Below are 23297 nucleotides of genomic sequence, written 5' to 3' on the forward strand. Positions count from 1 at the left end.
GTAGGCCTACATATTTTCTTCTCAGCCAAATCATCACAAGTCCCTCAAAGTCTGATATTAACACTAATTACCTATTCTAATGTGCACTGCTGTAACTCTTCAAAGAATCTGACTGCAAAGTGATAAAAGTGATATGGAAGTAGTACTGGCATGTTGCCTTGGGCAACAGCGATATACATCTTAGCAGCCATTAGTCAAAAATATCTGACCGCTCAATGCCACGGCTCAAATATTCCAGAGAGCTGTGTAATAAAAAGCAGGATGTATAGCCACAGGACTTGATTGAATTATTTAGTTTGAGCATCTCTCTGAATGAATATACAGTATACTGCAGTGCAGCTTTTTGTCCCACTAGACACAAAAAGAAATGGACAGGACAGAACTACAGAGCCGTGCCAAACACACAGACATAAACACACTTGGACTTTTAACATCATCCCATTACAGGCTGTGACTCTTTTTAGCAAATGCATTTCAGCAACTCCCTCTTGCTTTCCGTGTGTCATTCATATTTAATGTTGATGCTTTACTTCTGTGGTGAAAATTACATTTTAAATTAAATGGTCAAGGCTTTTGGTTTGCTAAGGTTAATTTAATTTCATAACACCTAAATACTCACAATTAAATCAGATTTTCACTCTTAATAGCATATTTTCATAATATTACAACATGACCAGAAACATATTTTGTTCACAAGTGATCTTTACCTTGATTTCTCTTTATTTTCTGCAGATATCATGTCTCATATTTTATCTCAAGCATGCACAACACACACACACACACACACACACACACACACACACACTATCACGAGCACAAATGTTTGTTGTAGTTAAATCAACATCACAAATGTAGGAAAACAACTGATATAAACAATTTTCATGAAATATAAAAATCAGTGTTAAAACTAATGACAAAAGGGCACATTTCAAGGAACATTAAATTTTTATATTGAAAATGTTTTTTTTTTATGGGATAAATCATTCAAAATGTTGTATTTTTGTTTATTTGACTCTTCGTTTAGATGATCATACTTTGAAAATCAAGTACACTTTAATGTAACAATACATAGTTTTATGTATTTTCCCAGGAAATTCAACTGTTAACTATCAATGCTATATGTCTATTGAATAAAAATCTAACAACGTGTTCATTTGGCTAAAAATAAATAAAAGATAAAATTCACTCAAGTAAAAGAAAAGGAGCTGCACACAGATGTGGTTGATCTAGAACAGATATCTTCCATATGAAATGGCTATGTCTAGTCAAAAAAGAAGTTGGTCTGTAACACTGGGAGATCCAGAAACAGCTTTCACAAACAGAAACAATCAAAACTTTTTAGTAGACAGACAAAAGTTGTCTACTCCTCACGTAGCTCAGTGTAGCACAGAGCAGTGGGCACCTTTTATCTCCTACCTAATGAAATAGGTGGAATCTGTCTGCACGCGTTTGATGGATGATACAGATCCGGTTTTAATGGGCCTTGAGAGAGAGAAAGCAAAGAAAACGAGAAAGAGAAAGCAAGTGAGGAAATGAGAGAAACAGACAAGCCAAGAGAGAGAGATGAAGATAAAGAACAAGAGTCCGAGACAGAATGAGAGAGTGCAATCAAAGGAATGAATCTGAGGTCACTGGAGAAAGCAATAGGAAGAAGTGAAGAATAGTGGGGATCCATTAGAAGAAATATGCAGCTGTGCTAACCGTAAGGCAGAACTCAACTCCGGGGTCCGAGTGGCCATCGGAGAGCTGTATCTGATGCCGGTCATTTTTAATTAGGCAGCAAGGGAACTGAAAACCAGAAAGCACAGCATGATACGCATGATCAGGGCAGAACAAAGCCCAGATGAAACATCCAGCTAACTATGGAGCATCTATACTGCATTATACTGTACCAAGTTAAGATGAGGATTCTAATAAAGAAAGTGGTCCCATCTTATATTAAGTGGCCTTAACTACTATGTACTTGCATTTAGATTAATTATTTGGTACAATGCACTTATTGTGTACATACATGCTTTAACATTGTACTTATATTTTAAAAAATACCTGTATGTAATTACATCTGTAATACGTTTATGTAATTACATTTATAATTGCACTCCTGCCCCATCCCTTACACCTTACCTTATGACAGTGATACCTGGAGGGGCGTGATTGGGAGGAATGGCCCCCCTGATCTGAACCCGAGTGGTGTTCTGTTATTGGACTTCTGTGCATAATGAACACCATGTTCAGTCATAAGGGTGTCCATCAGTGCACGTGGCACCAGGACACCCTAGGCCGGAGGTCGATGATCGACTTTGTGGTTGCTTCATCTGACCTCCGGCCATATGTCTTGGACACTCGGGTAAAGAGAGGGGTGGAGCTGTGTTTGATCCAATGGCGGGGGAGGAAGCTGGACAGACTCTGCGGACCCAAATTGGGGGTCTGTTATTATTGTGAGGGTCTGTTGGGAACATTTGGCTGAGCCCCCTGTCAGAGAGATCTTCAACTCCCACCTCTGGCAGAGCTTTAACCAGATTCCAAGGAAGGCTGGAGACATTGAGTACGAGTGGACCATGTTCTCCGCCTCCATTGTCAATGCGGCCACTCGGAGCTGTGGCCGTAAGGTCTCAGGTGCCTGTCGAGGTGACAATCCCCGAACCTGGTGGTGAACACCGGAAGTAAGGGATGCCGTCTTGCTGAAGAAGGAGTCCTACCAGGCCTGGCTGGCTTGTGGGATTCCTGAGGCAGCTGACGGGTACTGGCAGGCCAAGCGGGCTGCAGCCCTGGTGGTTGTGGAGGCAAAAACTCGGGTCTGGGAGGAGTTTGGTGAGGCCATGGAGAAAGACTATCGGTTGGCCTCAAAGAGATTCTGGCAAACCATATGGCGCCTCAGGAGGGGGAAGTAGTGCCCTGCCAACACTGTTTACAGTGGAGGTGGGCAGCTGTTGACCTCAACTGGGGATATTGTCGGACGGTGGAAGGAATACTTCGAGGATCTCCTCAACCCCACCGACATGTCATCCATTGAGGAAGCAGAGGCTGAGGACTCAGAGGTGGACTCATCCATCACCCAAGCTGAAGTCACCAAGGAAGTTAAGAAACTTCTCGGTGGCAAGGCACCAGGGGTGGATGAGAGCCGCCCTGAGTACCTCAAGTCCCTGGATGTTGTGGGGCTGTCTTGGCTGACACGCCTCTGCAGCATCGTGTGGCAGTCGGGGACAGTGCCTCTGGAATGGTGGTCCCTCTTTTCAAGAAGGGGGACCGGAGGGTGTGTTCCAACTACAAGGGGATCACACTCATCAGCCTTCCTGGGAAAGTCTATGCCAGGGTACTGGAGAGGAGAATTCAGCCGATAGTTGAACCTTGGATTCAGGAGGAACAATGCGGTTTTCATCCCGGTCGTGGAACACGTTCATGGGAGTTTGCCCAACCAATCCACATGTGTTTTTTGGATTTGGAGAAGGCATTCAACCGTGTCCCTCATGGCCTCCTGTGGGGTGTGCTCCAGGAGTATGGGGTCTGGGGCCCTCTGTTAAGGGCTGTCCGGTCCCTGTACAACCGTAGCAGGAGCTTGGTACGCATTGCTGGCAGCAAGTCAGACTTGTTCCCGGTACATGTTGGACTCCGGCAGGGCTGCCCTTTATCACCGGTCCTGTTCATTATTTTTATAGACAGGATTTCTAGGCGCAGCCAGGGGCCAGAGGGTGTCCGGTTTGGGGAACAGATGATTTTGTCTCTGCTTTTTGAAGATGATGTTGTCATGTTAGCTTCATCAGGCCAGGACCTTCAACATGCACTGGGACGGTTTGCAGCTGAATGTGAAGCGACTGGGATGAGAATCAGCACCTCCAAGTCCGAGGCCATGGTTCTCAGCCGGAAAAGGGTGGCTTGTCCCCTTCAGGTTGGTGGAGAGCTCCTGTCTGAAGTGGAAGAGTTCAAGTATCTTGGGGTCTTGTTCACGAGTGAGGGAAGGATGGAGCGGGAGATTGACAGGCAGAAAGGTGCAGCTTCTGCAGTGATGCGGTTGATGTACCTGTCTGTGGTGGTAAAGAAGTAGCTGAGCTGCAAGGCGAAGCTCTCGATTTACCGATCGATCTACATTCCTATTCTCACCAATGGTCATGAGCTATGGGTCATGACCGAAAAGACAAGATCCCGGATACAGGCTGCCGAAATGAGATTTCTCCACAGGGTGGCTGGGCACTCCCTTAGAGATAGGGTTAGGAGCTCGGCCACTCGGGAAGAGCTCAAAGTAGAGCTGCTGCTCTTCCACATCGAGAGGAGCCAGCTGATGTGGCTCGGGCATCTGTTCCAGATGCCTTATGGACGCCTTCCTGGGAGGTGTTCCGGGCACGTCCCACTGGGAGGAGGCCACGGGGAAGACCAAGGACACGCTGGAGGGACTATGTTTCTCAGCTGGCCTGGGAACGCCTCTGTATCCCCCCGGAAGACCTGGAGGAAGTGTCTAGGGAGAGGGAAGTCTGGGCGTCTTTGCTTAAACTGCTGCCCCCGCGACCCAGCCCCGGATAAGCAGAAGAAGATGGATGGATGGATTTAATTTATTAAGGGGAAAAAGCTGTCCAAACCTACCTGGCATTACGTGAAAAATTAATTGCCCCCTCCTGTTAAATCATGAAAGAACTGTGATTAACCACATTATTTTAGAAAGCTGAGTTAAATTTCACTAGCCACACTTTTATTTAATCGTAAGTTTCACAGGATTTTATTTTACAGTGTGGGATCTAAGTGAACTCTCATTAATAATAGAAATGAGACAGGCAACGTGTGGAATTGAGGCCCCTGGGGGCAAGCGGTGGCTAACCAGCACTCTCATCTATCATCCATCCGGACTGTCACCAGATCTGTCACATCTACAGTGAGAAAAGATGGAGAATTAGGAGTCATTGCCTTGTCTGTTGTACACCAAGTACTTTCAGACTACGTCACATTTCTCCACAACTGGTGCCAGTCCGCTGCCAAAAAGCATTTGAAATGTGAACTTGATTGTGGGTGTGAGCTCATTAGGATCATGCAATGTAAACGTGAAATCTTGAACGGTATTTTAAGTCAAACGTAAACTAAAATAGATGGGATCAGATTTTATTACAAATCTTGCATCAGAAATATCCAAGGCAGCAGTCTCTAAAAGCATAAATGAGTGGAAAAAGCCAGTACAAAGCGAAAGCTAGAGGGGTGAATCTCATAAAACATGTCCAGGGTCACATTCCACCCCAAAATCAAAATAAAAAAATTTTTAGCATAAAGAAAATGAGGCCATCAATATTTTTTTCCATCGCAACATTATTTTCATGAATTTTAAGCACAGGTTTTATAAGATTCACCCAGCTAGATTGGCAAAGGATAGAGAAGGAGCCAAAGGTATTATGGAGATCAGGTTTGAGAAAGAGCAGCAAGAAAATGAAAGTGTGCAGAAGGAGAAAGAGATTTAGACTCACTGAAGTGCTTTCGAAAAGGAAGAGCTTAGAGACGATGACCCTGCAGCACTGTTTCAAGCTCTATACCGTCTCCTTACTGTGTTTTCACCTTGTTATGTGCCATTGACTGTTCTGTCAGAGCCCAGTAAGGATGAGTGATGGAGTGATGGGGAGGGGACCCAGCTGTCAGAATCCACTGCTGACTCAGTGAGAGAGAAGCCCCTGCTGAGACCAGACTCCAGAACCGAGGGTCAGAGATGAACTTATGAATTTATAAAAGTTCCTCACAAATAACCAGCAGACACAGCCACGGCCAGACACTAAAGAACTAAAGAGCTTTCCTGTGCTAATGGATGAGCTGTATGAACTCCTGACTCAAAGTAAATTGAGACGGATATGTGCAGAGTGAAAAGGGAAATGGCTCTTTTAAAAATGTGAAAATGTGAGTGGTGCAATGAATATAATAGTGCAAGGATGTGGTTACCAAGGCGTTGCTATGGGGCTTCTGGTTGCTAGGGCAGCAAAAATTCAATTATTAACAATGCAGGACTTGTTACATGCCAAATAATGATACCTGAAGTATCAAGAAGCAGATTCATTCCTGCTGTTTGATATTATATATTTCACATAATTCAACATTTACACAATCTTTGCACAGAAGTTGTTACAGCCTATATAAAAAAAACATCAAAACACGTTCAGTCGCAAGGAAAGAGGTGGCAAGGAGTCTTCCAAGGATCTATGATATATTCCATCTAGCCATAATAATTCATGTAAGTGTCTTACAGCAGAAGTGTGAAGCTATCACCTAACAATTATGTCAAGTATTCATAACACAGTGGGAGCTCCAGGTGGGCTTTTCATATACAGTATACATGAGTCAATCCACACCGCCGCAAAGCTGAAGTGTGCACACATGAACACACACGATTACAATGTAACACATATATTAGGACACAACTTAACTCTGCCTTATGCAATTGCATCATGGGTCAAACGGTATCACTTGGATGCATGTACTTATAAAATTACAATTTGACTTAATTGGACACACACCAGGGTGTTAATGAAATGAGTATCAGAGCTGAGACCCCAGTAAGAGGCCACGCTTGAGTGACAACAATTCAGCTCTGCAAGGCACAGATAACGGCACCTGCCACTCCTCTGCCCACAAGAAACTCACTGAGCATGCACAGACAACCATTTCACTATATTTAATGACCTGGTTTAATTTACTGTGACCCCAAAAAGTATTTAGACACTTGAGTGACACTAAAAAAAAAAGTGAGTTTCACTGCATTAGATTGCAAAATAACAAACCAAGCGACATCTTCAAACAAATCACACAAGTCTGTTTCTCAACTAACTTTATGTACATCACAAATAAATAAATAAATTAATTAATAAATGTTACTACTATATTAGAATAATTTTTGGGGCCACTGTACATTCAAACTCAAGTCATGTTCAACACGTCTCCACAAGAGGGCTCTGCTGTTCTAATTTTTAATATCTCATTACTTTAATTTAATAAAATGATCCTCTAAATGTCTAGGATCCACTTAAACCTGGATAAAAACATTAATAAATAAATAACAATTAAATAATTAATAACTCGATGTGATATTAGGCCTAAATACTTAACATTCAAAAGCTGGGGGTCAGTAAAGTTTTATTTTATTTTATTTTATTTTATTTTATTTTTATTTTTTTATTAATACTTAAATTCAGTTAATTAATTTATTTAGTGCATTCTTTAAATAGATTAAAAGTGACAGTAAAGACATTTATAATCCTAAATAAAATGTGCTGTTCCTTTGAACTTTCTATTCATAAAATAATTGTATTCTATTAAAAAGTGTAATGACTTCCACAAAATATTAAGATGTACCAATTGTTTTCAACATTGATTCTAATAAAAAAACATGTTTCTTGAACATTAAATCAGCATATTAGAATGATTTCTGAAAGATCATGTGACACTGAAGACTAAAAATTCAGCTTTACCACCACAGCAATAAATTACATTTTAAAATACATTAAAATATAAAGCAGTTATTTTAAATGAGAATAATATTTTACAATATTTTACTATACTTTTGATTAAATAAATGCAGTCTTGGTGAACATAAAAGGCTTCTTTATGTAAAAAAAAAAAAAAAAAAAAAAATTCTAAGCTGTGGGGTGATTGTAGTTTTGTCATGATGACAGTAATAAAACAGCTAATTATTGGGAAGCAGCAACACAGTTTCGCTGAAAAATGTGTAGATATATTCTGAAAAGGCCACTAGAAGTAAAAGTATTCTGTATAAAATAGAACTGACACAAACTCCAGGGCAAAAAACACTGGCATCTAAAGCACACTCTAAAACAAAAGATGAAACCGATATGGGACATTGGCTTCCTTAATTCGGTCTTCTAAAGGTCACACTGTAACACCTCTCTCTCTCAACATCTACAAATTCATGTCAAGACAACAGCAGTAGGAGTCTAATGAACAGCCTGAGGGCGATCAGTGTGAGTCAATGCAAATTCATTCATAGCTCGCAGCAGTAAACAGACCCAAGCTTTAAACGTGACATGTGACCTTACATATTCCCTGTAACTGACAATAGAAACGTGTGAGGGTACATCATACAGCACATATACAAAAGCGTATGGGTTAATTGGTCACTTTGAGCATATACCTTCAAAAATGCACACGTGTGTGTTTTTTGAAGATTTGTTCTTGCAGCCTGACCGCTTTGTGTGTGTGTATAGGTGTGAAGGTATGCAGGGACAGGTGGGCTGTAGGTCGCACATAGCCAGCGGGATAGTCAGTGATTAAAGAGGGTCTCACATGACGTCTAACTTTCAGAGGGAGGACCCAGTGTCCGTGCTATTCTGGGTCCAGCACACACCCTTCCCTTCTGTCCCTGCTGTAACCGGACACCTTAACTGCCATTCAGGCAAACCCGCTGACGCACACAGTTCTTCTATCAAACCGCATGTTCAGCACTCAAACTGCTGTTAGCAGGCACACTAGGTGGAGCTGATCCAAAGTGATCCAAATGTTAGTTTTCAATAGGAAAACACACTTTACAGAAGCTTACTGATATAGGAATCCTTTTCTTCACCTTACAAGAACAAAATCAAGTCGGTAAATTCAATCAAAAATATATGAACAAATAATTGAATAAATTAAGGTATTTTTAATTTGACTTTGAAAAAATGATTATGTGTTATTACACCTATAAAACAAATTATGACTATTAGTATATTGCACTCAAAAAAGTTCTAAATTTGACATTTATGTATGAATTGCATCAAAAAAATTACTTCACCAATTTGGATTACAGAGGTTTAAAATAAACTAATAAAGTGATTGATATTTGTCATAAATGCACTCAAACTCAAGTCTGCACTCAAAAACATCACAGCATAGTTTAATATTTGCATCTATTTGATTCCATTAATCATATTTTTATATTTTTTATTATTTAAAACTATTAAAATAATTCAGAATCAGCATAAATCTGTTCATTGAGAAAACAATATTCAATTAGTTAAAATTTATAAGATTGAAACAAATTGGATTTATTGATGATCAATATATAAACCTGGTTGTGTATTTTGGAAACAAATTTTTTTTTTTGCTTACCCATTTAATTTATGTTTGACTGACAAATTCTCATTACATTATGCTAATTAGTTTATGTTAAAACGGTATAATCCAAATGGAGGAATTTTTTATATGCTATGCAGATTCATAAATCATAAATTTAGGCCTAAATATTATTTTGAGGGGTGATATTAGGGATGTCAAAATTAAATTATTCTAGATCAATTGCAATTAAATTATACCATATAAAAACTGAAAATTACTTTTTGATAATTAAACCATCTGATATTCGTTTCCAAATAAATTCCACCAAAACTTTCAAAAATGTGTCCCAATGATTTCCCCCACAACTGTCAAAATTCAAGTTTTTCCCCTCCACTGTTAGACTGTTAGCATTGACTGATTTAGTTCACAAGTTACAGTTCAGTTCACACTGAAACTTTATAACAAAGTGTAAGAGCGAGCTACAGCCTCCAGCTTAATCAATCAACATGACAGGTAAATTAGGGCTATGTCTGATTTCACATTCAATTTTCTAATTATTACAACATAGCAAAATGTTATCATCCTTGCTCCATCTCAGACAGTGCTCTCATAAAAAAATATGACTTCAGATTGAATTTTCCCTAGCAAACCCAGAAAAAGCCAATCAGCTGGAGCCTAACTTTATCATAAATCAATTCTGTGGAAGAGCGAAGAGGAAATTACACACAGTTTGCACAGTGATCCACGTGACGCCAATATTCTCAGACACTTAACATCTTCATTATAAATGAATATGGGACTAGACTAGCGCCCCGGGCAATGAGTAACACTCATGCGGTTTTAATCCCATCTACATGACAGAAGACAGGGAGGTGATATCTGTTTAGTAATATTCTCACATGCTGAAGTTTATATACCATTCACATGACCTCAGGCATTAATATAACACTTGCACACTGTAAGGTCATTGCAATCATTCAAACTGGCACTTTACAAATTTCTACTTTCATCATATAGATTATCACTACATTTCAAATATGTACGTCTTAATATGTTCCCCCAAAATATTGGTCACTTTAAAACTTTGAGATAACAAAATATTCAACCAAGTAGTATTTACAAGTAGAAAGAGCACAGTTTTTAGGCAAAGCATTTCACACTCCCGCTGGACACAGACTGTTTAATGTGATTACCTGTGATGTGGTGCTGTTTAGTACTGACACGGTTGCTGCTCTGGATGGAACAGCACAAATGTAGCATAGCCAACATGGTGAGAATCATCACCACACTCTGCAGGAGCAAAGGCAGCTCAAACTGCTTGCCTATCCTGCAAAACAAAACAATAAATGCATAATTAAAGGTAAAGTGCAAAAGCTGTGCCTCTAGAGAAACCAAACAGAACTGCAAAACTAACAACTGTTTTCAAACAGGTTTCCCAAGCAGTTCTCTCAGGCCCAACCCCAAACACGCCATATAGGTTAAACCATTGTTGCTATGTCTGGTTCAGACACTCAAACAAATTTTGAAAGTACTGAACTGAAAATGTTTACACTTTTGAGGGAAAACAACCTATTAATTGCTTAATTAAAGTTGTATTTGTATATAAAAGGAATAGTTTGCCCAAAAACAAACATGTGGATAAAACAATACCACTATCCACTATGTGGACTACTTGTGGGTTATTGTGATGTTTTGATCAGCTCTTTGAACTCTCATTTTGACGGCACCCATTCACTGCAGAGGATGCACTGGTGAGCAAGTGGAGTAATGCTAAATTTCTCCAAATCTGTTCTGATGAAGAAACAAACTCATCAGCATCTTGGATGGCCTGCAGGTGAGTATATTTTCAGCAAATGTTCATTTATTATGTATGAACTATTACTTTAAATGGGTCATATGATGCTGCTAAAAAGAACATTATTTTGTGTATTTGGTGTAATGGAATGTGTTTATGCGGTTTAAGGTTAAAAAAAACACATTACTTTCCACATACTGTACATTATAGTTTCTCCTCTATGCCCGCCTTCTGAAATGCATCGATTTTCACAAGGCTCATCTGTCTGAAAAGCGAGGTGTGCTGTATTGGCCAGCTATCCAGCACATTGTGATTGGCCGAATGCCTCAAGCGTGAGACGGAAATTATAAAGCTCTTAACATATTGTGAAGCCTTGTCCGGACGGAGCGATGAGACAAAAACAAAAAACACATTATAAATGTGATATAAACATAATTTCTAGTCATGTTTTTTTTTGGAATGCAAAAATAAAGTAGTTTCTCTTTCACAGTGAAACACACATCGTCTATACGACATGGCTGTGGCGGCAACAACAATACTACAACGAGAATAAAAGGTACGCCTTCTTTCTTTGCATGGACATCTATGCGGCGTTATGCAAATCTTCCCAAATACTGACGTAGATATGTGGGGGCGTTAGAACGAGCCGTTTCAGGGAGGTGTGGACGAGTGTTAACTTTTATAAAGAACACCTCTTTGGATTTGAGACATATGCATGAATTAATTGTTTACAATAAGATGAGCATTTACATTTAGTCATTTAGCAGACGCTTAGCTATCCAAAGCGACTTACAAATGAGGACAATGGAAGCAATCAAAAACAACAAAAGAGCAATGATATATAAGTGCTATAACAAGTCTCAGTTAGCTTAAACACAGTACACGCAGCAAGGGCTTTTAAAGAATATAATAAATAAAAAGAAAACAGATAGAATGGAAAAGAATAGAGCAAGCTAGTGTTAGAGGTCTTTTTTATATAATTGTATAATAAATGAAAAGAAAATAGATAGAATACAAAAAGATTAGAAAGGTAGTTAGATTTTTTTTTAAAGAATAGAATTAGAATAGTGAGTGCTAAAGTTAGAGGGTTAAATAAAGATGGAAGAGATGTGTTTTAAGCCGATTCTTGAAGATGGCTAAGGACTCAGCTGCTCGGATTGAGTTGGGAAGGTCATTCCACCAGGAGGGAACATTTAATTTAAAAGTCCGTAAAAGTGACTTTGTGCTTCTTTGGGATGGCACAATCAAGCGACGTTCACTTGCAGAACGCAAGCTTCTAGAGGGCACATAAGTCTGAAGTAATAAATTTAGGTAAAGGGGTGCAGAGCCAGTGGTGGTTTTGTATGCAAACATCAATGCCTTGAATTTTATGTGAGCAGCTATTGGTAGCCAGTACAAATTGATAAGCAGAGGTGTGACGTGTATTCTTTTCGGCTCATTAAAAATTAATCTTGTTGCCACGTTCTGGATTAATTGTAAAGGTTTGATAGAACTGGCTGGAAGACCTGCCAAGTGAGCATTGCAATAGTCTAGCCTGGACAGAACAAGAGCTTGAAAAAGGAGGTGTGTAGCATGTTCCGAAAGAAAGGGCCAGATCTTCTTGATGTTGAATAAGGCAAATCTGAAGGACCGGACAGTTTTAGCAATGTGGTCTGAGAAAGTTAGCTGATCATCAATCATAACTCTAAAGTTTCTGGCTGTTTTTGAAGGAGTTATGGTTGATGTGCCTAACTTGATGGTGAAATTGTGATGAAACGATGGGTTTGCTGGAACCATAAGCAGTTCTGTCTTGGCAAGGTTGAGCTGAAGGTGATGGTCCTTCATCCAGCAAGAAATATCTGTTAGACAAGCTGAGATGCGAGCAGGTACCGTCGGATAATCAGGATGGAATGAGAGGTAGAGTTGATTGTCATCAGCATAGCAATGGTATGAAAAGCCATGTTTCTGAATGACAGAACCTAAAGATGCCATGTAGACAGAGAAGAGAAGTGGTCCAAGAACTGAGCCCTGAGGCACCCCAGTAGTTAGATGTTGCGACTTAGACACCTCACCTCACCAAGTTACTTTGAAGGACCTATCTGAGAGGTAAGACTCAAACCACTGGAGTGCAGTTCCTGAGATGCCCTTTGCCAATAGGGTTGACAAGAGGATCTGGTGGTTAACCGTGTCAAAAGCAGCGGATAGATCAAGCAAGATAAGTATTGAAGATTTGGATTCCACTCTTGCCAGTCTAAGGGATTCAACAACTGAGAGCAAGGCAGTCTCAGTTAAATGTCCGCTTCTGAAGGGCAGAGACTTGGTTGAACACAGCTCGTTCAAGTGTTTTTGCAATGAAAGGAAGAAGGGAAACTGGTCTGTAGTTCTCTAAAAGAGATGGGTTGAGGGTGGGTTTCTTAAGTAGTGGAGTTATACGAGCCTGTCTAAATGATGAGGAGAAAACACCAGTGTGGAGGGATATGTTAATGATGTGAGTGCACGTACAACTGCAGGAGAAATGGCTTGAAGGAAATGAGATGGAATAGGATCAAGCGGACTAGTAGTAGGATGATTAGAAAGGATGAGTTTGGAGACTTCTGCCTCAGAGAGTGAAGAGAAGGATGTGAATGAGTGTGTGTTCGCTGGTGAGATGTGCTTGATGGATTGTGGTGTGGAAAATTGTGCACTGATGTTTTTAATTTTATTAATGAAAAATGTGGCAAAGTCGTCAGCTATTAGAGATTAAGCAGGAGGGGGAGGAGGAGGACAAATGAGCAAGGAAAATGTTTTAAAAAGTATGTGAGAGTTAGACGAATTGTTAATTTTGTTATGGTAGTATGTCCTTTTAACAGTGGAGACATTAGCAGAGAAAGAAGAGAGGAGTGACTGATACACATTAAGGTCAGTAGTATTTTTGGATTAGCGCCACACCCTTTCAGCAGCTCTAAGCTTAGAACGATGTTCGCGTAGAACATCAGATAACCAAGGGGCTGAAGGGGTGGTAATATGAGCAAGATGGATTTAGAAAATAAATGGGTGGAATTTAATTGTATATCTTAATTTAAATTTTTTTTTTTAAAGGAAACGTGAAACACACATACTGTATAACCAAAACATACTTGAAACTGCATAATAAGAATTATATTGAGAAGAAATGGTATTCTCCAAACAAAATGGGACCAAATGAATGAATGAATGGACAAATACATAAAATAGAACATGCATACAAATATAATTATGATTCAGCCTTTATTAATTAGATTTGTCCTTGTTTATTTCACTTTGATTTCCATATTGGCCCGCTAAGTCACCATTCAACTCTGCTGCAGTAACATTAACTCTCCTCCACTCACCAGAAAAAAATGCGAAGTATATTAGCAACGAGCAGCACCAGACAGACTCTTGTTGAGAAACCCTCTGTGTTATTGGTCCTCTGGATCTCCTGGTACTGGGGGACGTAAGGAACCGCACCCCCAAACACCATCACTGCAGAAGCCAGCCAGGAGAGCAGAGTCCATGAGCTCTCCATGTTCTCCTCTGACCCCTGCTCCATCGCTTAGTCCTTCTCAAACCACGGTCTTTATACTCCCATCCCCTGCAAGAAGAGGTTAGGACACTCTTACATTTGATCACAAATGTAGAAAGTGCAATGCAATGTATTCAAGATTAAATTAGCTGTCTGCTAGCTAAAACTAATAAAAGTAGCATATATTGCAGCAACAAACCCTTACAGCACCAATAAAAGCAACAGTGCCACCTTCAGTAACCTTAAAGCTCCCACAGGAACAATAATACCTTTCTTTCTTTCTTTTTCTTTTAAACACCATACCAGCTTCTAAGGCTATATTCATGGCGAGAATAAAGTGCAATCAATCAAAGGAAGACTAGAAAAGATGTTTAAAATGTATTTCCTCTAGAAATCTTAGAACCGAACAATAATGCCTTCAATATAAACACATTGTAAATAATTCATGTGGGCCTTTCTGGACATGAAATCCAATGAGGGGCCATTGTGACAGTAGTCAGGAACAGTAACAGTCGTCTACATGCTGCCACCCATTCTGACGGTATCTCAGCTGAACAGGATGTTTGTGCTCACAGGAGGACTGTGCACCAAAAGATAAGGCTCCTTTTTGTTTCTGACCAGACAAACGTCACATCAAAAGAACCGGCTGAGTCACAGGTTCTAGAATACACTGCTGAGAAGTTTCGAAATAGTTTTTAGCTATACTTTGCAGCATCAGTTCCTCAATTCAACACAATCTTTGGGCAGACATGTTTCCCGAGGTTTTGAATATTCTTTTAAGTATGCAAGAAAAGGCTTGTGATGCAAGAATTTGTAATATATGCTAACATTCTTTTTTTTTTTTTTTTCTAAATCAGATTTCTACTTGATCAACAGCATTACTGGCTCAAACTCAAAAAATAGATTTAAAAGTAATTTTTATATGGATTTAAATTGTAATTTATATTGTGTATAGTTTTAAATGTACATAATAATAATTTAAGTTGAAAAAACATATTTAAGAGCTTTTGAAATTAACTCTATATAGATTTATATAACACTTTTAAAAACACTTAAATATTCATAACATTATTTACATATATAATTTATTTTTCATACAAAGTTAAGTTTTCTTTGCAAAAATAATATAACAATAGTTGGAAATTAAATATAAAATAATAGTTGGAAGAGTTATTTTCAGAAATGCCAAGACAGCCATAAATCCATAAACAATATTGTATCATGATTAAAAATTATTAATTAAATCCTCGTGTTCAAGTTATAAACAAATGGTAAATGAAAATGAGTAAAAAAAAAAAAAACATAATATGCAACATTTAATTTATATTTTATTTAAATGCATTTAAATTATATTTGATTTTAAAATTAAACTGATTTAAAAAAACAAACAGACAGACATTATAACATTAAAAATACATTAAACTACATAGATTATATTGACAAATTATCTTCTTCAAACAAAGGGGGGCCAAAAAAAAGGCATAGATGGCAAAACATTACAGATTGGTTCGTCATTTTTCTTTTTCAGCTGATAGTTGATGATGTTACCAAGACTATCAAAAGTCACTTTCAACAAAACTTTATCTGTTAGCCAGTTAGAAGAATCACTAGCTGACTTGTTGATGTCTGACAAGGAAATTTTTCAAAGAAATTTCACATTAAAAAAGTTTGCAATTAAGGCATAAAATGCTTACATAAAAAGAAAAAAAAGTCTAAAGGTCCTGCAACATTTTAAAGGAGATTTTGTGGATTTAAGTGACCAGATTAGTAAGGAATGTTTCCTAACCCCCATAAAGTCAACTGGAACCAAGTACTTGAGCATTGCTGTGACCTCTATAGTGGAGGTCTAGCAGTGAAGTTTGCTTTCTGAGAACTGCTACTGTACTGTACATAGAGGTGTTGCATAACTTCTGCATTCCGTAGGGGGTTGGGCTCTTCTGACATGTCTCCACCATGGTCTCCACCTCTCTTTCGTTCGTTTGTGTCTCCTACATGAACAGATGTTTAGATCCACACCTACTGTAAACAGATTTAGCTTTGCTGGACGTAAAAAGACTATCATTTTTTCTGGAATGGCAAACATGGGCATAAAATACGTTTGGTATGCTTGAGGCGCTTCATAATGCCATGTGCACGTCTGCGTTATGATCTTTACAAGCCGTATCCAGCAGCAAATTTGGACAGAAGTAAATCCCAAGAATTTGTTTACAAAGAACGGGGTTGTCACTGCATTGCTTAAATTTGTATTTTCCTGTATAAATACACTCTTTGACATTCCATTCAGTCCGATAACCGTTTTAGGACAAAGCCTCGTGTGAATGGCCACTAAGACGATTAATAGTGATGGGAAATCTGAATCATTTAACTGAGTCGATTCTTTTGAACAGCTCGTTTAAAAACGATTCAGTGGTTCGTTCACGTCGTGTATAACAAGATCTAAAGCTTTATAATAAAGCCATGTATGCATTGTGTTTTTAAATTAAGTTATAGTAGCCTAAAAGAGTTTAATCGTGTGACTCAGTCTAGTTTGTCGCAGCCATGATTCAACTCATAAAATGTAAATTAGAACCCTAAATATAGGGTTGATTTGAATTAACAGGCCTATTGAATAGTAAAATTTATTTACCACAATGAGGAATTTTTTTTTAAACCACCATTCAATCGAGTCGTAAATAATAGTCTGTTTTGTTAGGTAATATATCAACTATTCGGCAGCTGAAGTAACTTTTTGACATATTAGTTTAATCCTCTACTTACTTTAAACGTTGTATAATTTCAATCATAACTTCTCGGCTCATAACAAATCGGAAAAATCGAAAAGAGTAATTATCATTTCGAGGCACAAAAGATTCACTCCGACCCACTCGGTTAATTCGTGAAACCATAATGTTTCAGTATTATTCTTGAACAACATCGTCCGGATCTGTTTTGTGAACCGGTTAAATTTTTTTTTTTTTTTTTTTTTTTAAAGATCCGAATCAAAAGAACATATTAGTTCACAAACAGGACATCGATATCACAAGGATATGGACAAACCATTCGTGGATACATGAATCCGGATGTGCACATTTTATCGACTGTCTTGTTCAATATCAAGCGAACCTGATCAATCAAAGTGAATACTAATGCAGTATCGCGTGCAAGAACTCTCCGATCAGCAGTTAAACGCAATGCACAAGAACACCATGGTGCTTTTCGCTTCAAACGTTAAACTAAAAACTCTTTATGCATATTCAGCGGAGCTCCGCGGCGCAGGTTTCGCTTTACAGTAACGAAACAGCTTCAAATAACAAAAAGAAGTGGCAAAGAAGGGGGAAAAGCCCTAGGAAGTTTAAGCATACCTTGTTTCGGGCGAAGACTTGTTTGACAACTATAATAGCGGCAGCAGCGCGCGCACACACACACACACACACACACACACACGAGCATATGCTGTCTCATCTAGTCATCATCTAGTCTAAATCAGGCTGATGCAGTTTGGAGATGTGGGCTTGACCGCGCAGCTTTCATCGGTCTAATGTTACTGAGGAAGAGGAAAGAAAAACAAACACGAGATCTTATCAAACTACATTTGTGTATGGATACTCCCATTGTCTTCATTCTGATGTTAGATTATTAGAACGGTGAAACGTGGTAACAACAAAATCACTTCCCTTTCTCGTAGGCTATAACATGTATAAATTGAACAATTTACTTACAACTTTTAAAAGCAATTTATCGTTCAACCCTTTTTTTTAACCCATTACCCTACTCAGAATTAAGCCTGTTTTCTTTTCAAATTTGCCCAAAATATATAGCCTATCATAAAATGATAAAACAAAGACTTTGATAATCTCTGCTTCTACACCTAATGGAGCAAAAAAAAAACAAACAACTTTTTTTTGTTTTTTTTTTTTAATTCGCAACAAAATGAGCTGTTTTTTTTTTTTTTATATATATATAAATTCTGGCCTATCCTGCTGTAACGTGTCACTGGGTTTAATAGATGAATGACTGCATCTTTTGTGTGAGAACTGCTGTTGCTGCGCGTATGGTCTGATCACGCCAGAGGTTGATTTGCTTGCCTGCAGCTGCGAGGTCTCTAAAATCTCGCGATGTTTGTCACGACTCCGTGATTTATCCAACAGCTGATCATCAGAAAGCAAAGAGCTCGGAAGATACACAATTAAACGAGGAATAAACATCTTTTTTGCAGTTGTACTATCTATTTATTAAAGAAATATGGCAGAAACGGACCCAAAATCGGTGCAGGATCTCACAGCAGTGGTAGGTTTGATAATAAACGACATATTTTTGTGGTTAGCTAAGTTAGGCTAATGCTAGGCCATGTTTGTCTGTTCTACTTGGAATTATTATGATGCGACGTAAGCTTCGTTTACTGTTAGATTCAAATGATCCGACAATACAGTTGTTGTAATGTAAACAAGCTGATTTATTTGTCATGTCTTATTTATTTGAACATCTTTATGTATTTTTACACGTGGGATGAACTGAATGTTTCTCTCTTAACAGGTGCAGACATTGCTGCAGCAGATGCAGGATAAATTCCAGACAATGTCAGACCAGATCATCGGGAGAAATATCCTTTCTTGTTTTTAGCACAACTATAGACTTCCAACGGGGTAATAGTACTCAGTGATAGCGCTGTGACAGTAGAGGAATTGAAATGAGGGTAGCTGTCATTTAGCAGATTCTTTATCATCTAAGATAGAGTTTCATTTTTGCATACAGTCAAGCAAATTGGGGCAAAATGCCTTGCTCAGGTGTTTCTGCAGGTCTTAAAAAGGCATTAAAAGTATTTAAGTCAGATCAGTAATGGCATTGAATGTTGCATGCCCTGCTAAAAATGATCTCAGTAGTTTTTGTCTTGCTTTCCTAATACAAATATCTAAAAATCTTTAAAGGGGTACTCCATCCCAAAATGAAATTTTTATCATTAATCACTTACCCCCATGTCGTTCCAAACCCGTAAAAGCTTCGTTCATCTTCGGAACACAATTTAAGATATTTTGGATGAAATCAGGGAGGCTAGAGACTCTCCTGTAGACTGCCAAATAAATACAGTAACAGTGTCAAGGTCCAGGAAAGTATGAAAAGCATCGTCAGAATAGTCCATCTGCTGGTGTCAGTGTTTAGGAAGTTATGTTATGAAGGGACAAAAATATTTTTTTTACACAAAGAAAACAAAAATAACTTTATTCAACAATTCCTCTCCTCTGTGTCTCTCCAAATAAGCGAAGTGCCATTTTGGCAAATCTGACTAGTATGCAAGCGGCTTACGCTTTTCTGTGTCAGACGTGCTGTTTGCTTTCGAACCAAAGTGTAAATACACGTAATAAACGTATCCTTTTGGCACGGATGACACAGAAAAGCGTAAGCTGCTTGCATACTAGTCAGATTTGTCCAAATGGTGCTACGCTGATTTGGAGAGACACAGAGGAGAGGAATTGTTGAATAAAGTCGTTATTTTTGTTTTCTTCGTGTACGAAAGTATTCTCATCGCTTCATAACGTTACGGTTGAATCACTGATGGCAGATGGACTATTCTGAAGATGCTTTTCATACTTTCCTGGACCTTGACACTGTTACTGTATTTATTTGGCAGTCTATGGGACAGTCACAAGCCTCCCTGTTTTCATCCAAAATATCTTAAATTTTGTTCCGAAGATGAAAGAAGCTTTTACGGGTTTGGAACAACATGGGGGTAAGTGAAATAATGACAAAATGTTCATTTTGGGATGGAGTACCCCTTTAAATGAAGATGACTTGATGCAAAATGACGATATGAAGTCTATTCTGAGAAATTGAACAAATCAGTTGTTTAAAACAAGAACAAATATCCATCAGATTGGTATGAAAACTGATTTTTTAATCCCGTTGTCAAATATTAATTTTTTAACCAAACACTTGTGTCATTTTGCTTCAAGCAAGTGTATCTTGATTTAAGAATCTTTATAGATTTGCAAAATACTGAGCAAAAAATATTTCACTTCTTTTGTTAAAAAAGTAATGGAAAGTTGTATTTTCAAACTTTGAAATGTTTCAAATACAACCTCTTGTACTTATTACATTTTCTTTACATGGTCTTGGAAAAAAAAGTTTTAAATTTACCTTTATAAAATCTGCAGAAACCCTGAGGGTACAAAGGTGAGGAGGATGACTTAACTCTTCCAAAGTCTGAACTGTCAGTTGTCAGGGGGTTAATTCAGATCTTTAAACACTAAAATGCTACAACCATTGTCAAACAGGAAGAGCATCTCAAAAACTCATACAGATCTCTTCAGAAAAGCTCCACATTTTCACAGAACCAAAAATTACCACAATCACAAGATCACCATTCTGTGATCAGGTTCACAAACTTATCTGTAAAAATCCAAACTTGGAAAAATGCTTTAATCCAGTGCTATGCAGGTTTACAAATACATACATTTTGTTTACAGTCAAGATCTTCAAAGCAGACATTGCTTTAGCCATGCACTCAATGCCTTGATATGTGGATTTAAATGGTGGTATTACCTGTACTTGCTCCTGTATCTTCCTTAATAAGAGCCACTTGATGAAATGAGCACCCGCATCGATGATCTAGAGAAGAATATTGCAGACCTGATGACTCAGGCGGGAGTGGAAGAGATTGAAGGGGAGAACAAGGTCAAAGAGGGAGAAGCCTCCTAGTAGAGGTACTTTCCATTTCTATCAATTAAACTATTTTAGTTGAAACCAGTTGCGAATGTTTGATTCTAAATGGAAATCTGAAATGCATTTCATTCTGGTATGCTGTATTAAAATGCACTGCCCTGATTCAGTGTCATCTTTCACAGAATCCTGAGTAGCAAAAACTATCAACACTCTTCAGGAGCAGCACGGTTTTCTCTATGGTGACTAACATATTTTGGTTTGATGTGATGCTTTTTTAATATTTAGAATTTAAAGTCAGTCCTAATACTATGTATGTAATGTATGCTACCCTTTTCCCGTAATGGACTGCAAAGAACTTTTTAAACACGACATCCAACTGTAGAACCGAACCCTGCGTTACTGTAATAGCACTAGCCCAAGTGCCAACCTAACACCATTCCTGTTAAAGTGAATTTGTTGCTGAATTAAAGTTGTTTCTTAAAACCCGTGTCCTTGTCTCTCTTTACTGGTATAGCTCTTTTAAACCAAACTGTGAAGTCTGTATTAACACCATTATAGTTCATGGTTTCACCCTGACCTCTCTAGCAGTCGCAAGTTAGTCAAATATAATAAAAAGTAACGCATGCTGACATGCAAAATCTCTTGGGTCAAATACAATCAAGCTAAAACTAACAGGGTGAATTCTTGGAAATGTACATCACAGTTTATAATTGATCAACATGTAAGCTGGGTAAGATGGTGATTAACACATTTACATGCAATTTAAAACCATAACACTATCAAAGGTCAATTACTTCAGCTTAAATGTGACTAAATCGCTTAAGATTTTTCCCCTCCAAGAAAAATCTATTTTTGAATCTGGACTCATGAAAAAAGGCTTGACGGGATATATATTGGTAAATTATATTGAACCAAAAAACATCCAAACCATGATCATTTTACACCAAAATAAAAAAATAATATTTTATCTGAATAATAACTGGAATTATGTGTCATACAGAATTGTTTTAGGACCAAATGATTTTCATTACTTTATTACTTTTTTCACATTATGTTAATGAGAATTACTAGATGTTAAATCTATCTATCTATCTATCTATCTATCTAATTTCCCATTTTTTCCTTATTTTGGGGTGAAATACAACCTGAATATTTCTGAGTTCTGTCTCTCAAGAAAAAATGACTTAAAAAGAGTTCCCTACAAAAGAACATTTATTGAACTTCCTTAAAATAACTTAGAACATTTGATTAAACAATATAAAAGTGACAACAATAATCAGCAAAACGCTGCACAATGCAGTTTCTATTAAAATGTACAACTGAGTTGAACTGGAGAATGAACAAACCACGCTTAGAACACAAAGTCATGTTCAGTCATGTCTATAGCCCAGGCAAACTTATCCCTTAGGGTTTTGTTGTAAATTTTATCCAGCGGCACCTCCATGTTCTTACACCTAGAAGCAGAAATTAAAGTAAAGAAACACTGAAAACATTCTAATATGAAATACAACAAGACTTCCTGTGTAGCAACTTTGTGTATGAGTATGACATCATCACCAGGCCACGCTGATGCGTGGATCCAGGTAGTTGAGTTTGGAGGTGCTCAGGGCGATCTGTTTGTTCTCCTCTCGGTCTGTAGCCTGAACCTCCATCTTCAGCAGCTGTTCCTCACACCTCTGCACAGCTTTCTTCTTCTTTTCCACCACACTGAACACACATAAAATGCTTTTACATGTGAACATCTTATTCATTTATAAAAGGATCCTAATAGCTGGAAGAGCAAATAAACGTCCCCTTTCAGAGGCCTGGAATGAGATACTGACATAAGCAGCTTGTTGTCTGAGCTCCCTTTGGCTTCTTTCTTGGCCTGCTTTAACTCTTTCTTAGCCAAGTCCAGCTGCTCCTTCCTGCTGTCAATTTAAAGAAAAGAGAGAAAAACCAAACCTAATAAAACAGAATCATATTCAAATGCTTCTTTTATGATACAAGATTTTTTTTTTTTTTTCACTATTCAGTTTCATATCTCCAGTACCTTTGCCTGCAGGTTAGCCATGGACTGTTCGAAGGTCTTTGGCGGCGCCCGCTGATGGTTACATAGAATTGCAACCGCACGGTTTGCCCTGTTGTAAGAGAGCAACTTCTCTGCCACATTTTCCTTCGCTGTAGTAAGAATGACACATTTAACACACACACACACACACACACACACACACACACACACAGTGAGAGAGAAAGAGAGAAGTAAAAAGATTTACTAAATAACAGATACATTTAAATGTGGAAACTGGCAGCCTTTACATTCCTCCTCCAGAGTAAACATGTCACATTCATTTAAACAAAATTCAAACAATTACTTTC

The 23297-nt window shown here is 38.2% G+C and overlaps 3 protein-coding genes across 5 annotated transcripts in view; 1 reads left to right on the forward strand and 2 right to left on the reverse strand.

The window, feature by feature from the left end:
* The window catches only part of si:dkey-246g23.2 (solute carrier family 66 member 2), a 45669-nt gene extending 27646 nt beyond the window's left edge, over positions 1-18023 (reverse strand). Inside the window, exons 1-3 of one of the 2 annotated variants that reach the window (XM_019122101.2) lie at positions 17645-17968; positions 14131-14372; positions 10200-10333 (exon numbers count right to left, since the gene is read on the reverse strand). In XM_019122101.2, the coding sequence (XP_018977646.2) occupies positions 10200-10333; positions 14131-14330 (334 nt within the window). In that variant the 5' untranslated portion in view covers positions 14331-14372; positions 17645-17968. Of the gene's footprint in view, positions 1-10199; positions 10334-14130; positions 14373-17644 lie in introns of both variants that reach the window. The other variant, XM_042744278.1, reaches the window with a different exon arrangement.
* A 372-nt stretch (positions 18024-18395) lies between these two features.
* LOC109108986 (heat shock factor binding protein 1b) lies at positions 18396-21422 on the forward strand. Its single transcript, XM_019122100.2, has 4 exons — positions 18396-18569; positions 18816-18882; positions 20857-20980; positions 21122-21422. The coding sequence occupies exons 1-3, from the start codon at positions 18525-18527 to the stop codon at positions 20973-20975; spliced, it is 231 nt and encodes a 76-aa protein (XP_018977645.1). The 5' UTR covers positions 18396-18524; the 3' UTR covers positions 20976-20980; positions 21122-21422.
* A 711-nt stretch (positions 21423-22133) lies between these two features.
* The window catches only part of zgc:173742 (DNA topoisomerase I, mitochondrial), a 32208-nt gene continuing 31044 nt past the window's right edge, over positions 22134-23297 (reverse strand). For both annotated transcript variants that reach the window (XM_042744279.1, XM_042744281.1), the window contains 4 exons: positions 22972-23099; positions 22763-22857; positions 22497-22646; positions 22134-22393 (listed from right to left, as the gene is read on the reverse strand). In XM_042744279.1, the coding sequence (XP_042600213.1) occupies positions 22291-22393; positions 22497-22646; positions 22763-22857; positions 22972-23099 (476 nt within the window). In that variant the 3' untranslated portion in view covers positions 22134-22290. The remainder of the gene's footprint in view (positions 22394-22496; positions 22647-22762; positions 22858-22971; positions 23100-23297) is intronic.

The sequence above is a fragment of the Cyprinus carpio genome, chromosome B18 (genome assembly GCF_018340385.1).
Source record: "Cyprinus carpio isolate SPL01 chromosome B18, ASM1834038v1, whole genome shotgun sequence".
NCBI classification, from domain to species: domain Eukaryota; kingdom Metazoa; phylum Chordata; class Actinopteri; order Cypriniformes; family Cyprinidae; genus Cyprinus; species Cyprinus carpio.

Excerpts from the sequence above, each read along its gene's own strand:
- LOC109108986 (XM_019122100.2), top strand. The coding sequence starts at position 18,525 with ATGGCAGAAACGGACCCAAAATCGGTGCAGGATCTCACAGCAGTG. Across the intron at positions 18,570-18,815 it reads TGCAGGATCTCACAGCAGTG|GTGCAGACATTGCTGCAGCA; the intron begins GTAGGTTTGATA and ends CTCTCTTAACAG. Across the intron at positions 18,883-20,856 it reads AGACCAGATCATCGGGAGAA|TTGATGAAATGAGCACCCGC; the intron begins ATATCCTTTCTT and ends AATAAGAGCCAC.